The sequence below is a fragment of the Oratosquilla oratoria genome, chromosome 23 (genome assembly GCF_046742065.1).
Source record: "Oratosquilla oratoria isolate Oo_2021 chromosome 23, ASM4674206v1, whole genome shotgun sequence".
Taxonomy (NCBI): domain Eukaryota; kingdom Metazoa; phylum Arthropoda; class Malacostraca; order Stomatopoda; family Squillidae; genus Oratosquilla; species Oratosquilla oratoria.
Window position 1 is genome coordinate 45,423,139 of NC_134799.1, and position 2,155 is coordinate 45,425,293.

At 49.1% G+C, this 2,155-nt stretch overlaps 1 protein-coding gene across 1 annotated transcript; it reads left to right on the top strand.

Moving 5' to 3' along the window:
* The first annotated feature begins 349 nt into the window (after positions 1-349).
* LOC143037784 (uncharacterized) lies at positions 350-1,509 on the top strand. The gene is made up of 2 exons (XM_076206337.1): positions 350-880; positions 1,018-1,509. The coding sequence occupies exons 1-2, from the start codon at positions 350-352 to the stop codon at positions 1,507-1,509; spliced, it is 1,023 nt and encodes a 340-aa protein (XP_076062452.1).
* Positions 1,510-2,155: the final 646 nt, after the last annotated feature.

The window sequence follows — 2,155 nt, forward strand, 5'->3', positions numbered from 1 at the left end:
ACTAAAATGGATTCGAGGTTACCTTTGTAATAGAACATCACGTGTCTACTTCAAAGGGTCGTACAGTTCCTATGAACCGTTCGAACTGGGCACCCTGCAGGGAGGTGTGCTAAGTCCCTTCTTATTCAATATCCTGATGCATCGTCTACTCTCCCTCCTTCTTATCATCCCCGGTACTACTATCACCTGCTATGCGGATAACATATGCATCCACTCCACCTCACCTCATGACCTTCAGCGCATGCTCCTTGATTTCAACATGGCCGCTACCTCCTGTGGTCTCCTTTTCTCCCCAGAGAAAAGCAGGATTTTCACTTCACGCAATGCCAGAGCTCTGCCTGTATTCACTATGGGTGGTCATGACATCCCTCACTGCGCACAGTACACATATGTGGGAGCACCAGTCCGAATCACCCCAGCTACACCTGCGCGTCAACGAATTCACCCCCTCGTGAAAAGCCTTCTTGACCGTCTGGAGCCCCGCTTTGCACCTATCAAGTGGCTTGCCAACAATGCTGTAGGTATCTCCATCCCAGTGGCAAGGACTCTCTACATCCTACTGCTTCGGTCAATAGTCGACTATCTACCCCCTGCCTTGTGTCAACTTCCTAAACCAGCGCTCGAGCCACTTGAAAAATTCCAGAATCGAGTCATGAGGTTTATCCTGGGGTGTTTTCTCTCTACCCGTGATGTGAACATGCAGTTAGAACTCAACATACCTCCTCTAGTGGAGAGGATTTATGCCATTGTGTCCTATTTCACTGTCAAGTGTCTCCACTACCCCAATCTTGCTCCACACTTCACTGATGTCATAAGTACGTCACTGGGTCCGGACGCACCCAGACTCCCACTTCGAGCAGGCGGACATACCCTCATCAGGGTAGTGAGTGATATTCTTCGTGGCCTGGACATCGATGTGCCTACGAATGCGGAACCCCCTGATTTACCACCATGGCGTGTCCCCCTCCCTGCTGTCACATTTACACCAACTTCGAAAGATGCCTATCCCCCATGTAGAAACAGTTAGCTCTGGAGACTATTGCTGGTATATCTACGTCTGTGCCTATGGCACACCACGTCTACGTAGATGGTTCTGTGCAAGCAGATGGAAGAGCAGCGTATGCCATCTTCTCCCCAAACTTGGAGCCTCCTGTACCAGATGATTCATGGATTGGCCGCAGACTGCCCACCTCATCGAACTCCACCTACTGTGAACTGAATGCAAGCTTGGATGCTGTGACTCTCCTTATTCGACATCGTGTGAACGGGATAATTATTTGTGACTCCCAATCAGCCCTGCACGCCCTATCCTCACCAAGACCTATCTGCAGCCGTGTTGTGAATGAAATCCTATGTCAACTTGCTGCTGCAAATGATGCTTCTCTTACCATACCGTTTGTATGGATACCCTCCCACATTGGAGTACATGGCAACGACACGGTGGATCGTATCACTAAGGCGGCCTGTATAGCAGATAGACATGTACGGGATGCCGAGCCCTCCCTCTGATGTCTACGAAACATCATCCACTCAGTTGGGTTTGACATGACGATGTGACGCAGAAATGCAGAGAAGGCCAACAGTGTGTCCATACAACATCATGATCACTTTCTCCACAGTCGCTACAAGTATCGCAAACGCGGGTTAATTGTGCGAAAACACAATGTAATTAGTGCTCGACTCAGGATGGGGTATCGGCCTTTGTGGCAGGTCACCCACACTCTTGACATGCCACAGTACACCACCTGTAAACTATGCGACAGCCCTAATGCTAACAACCTAGAGCACTATTGTCTTCAGTGCCCCACAGTAAGAGATCTTCTACCAAGAGGTCAGACCTTGATTCAAATCTGCACGTTCTTGCTCGAGGCTGACAACCTTGACATAATACTTACCCGTTTTCCTCACTTCGGTGGTTATTGATTGTATTATTGGTTAAGTCGAGGAGAACTGCAGAAGGGTGAGGTCCTGGGTCAACTACACTTTTCTTCTGCTTCCACAGCTTGTTCAGCCTGGAGGGGGGGGGGAGGGCGTCGTTGTGTGATATTGGTTATGTCCTCCTGTGGTGTTACACAGCCCATTCTGACAAATATTATTGCTGCTCATACCCATTACCGTTTGTATTCCACTAGAATACTTATGCACTCACACTCAA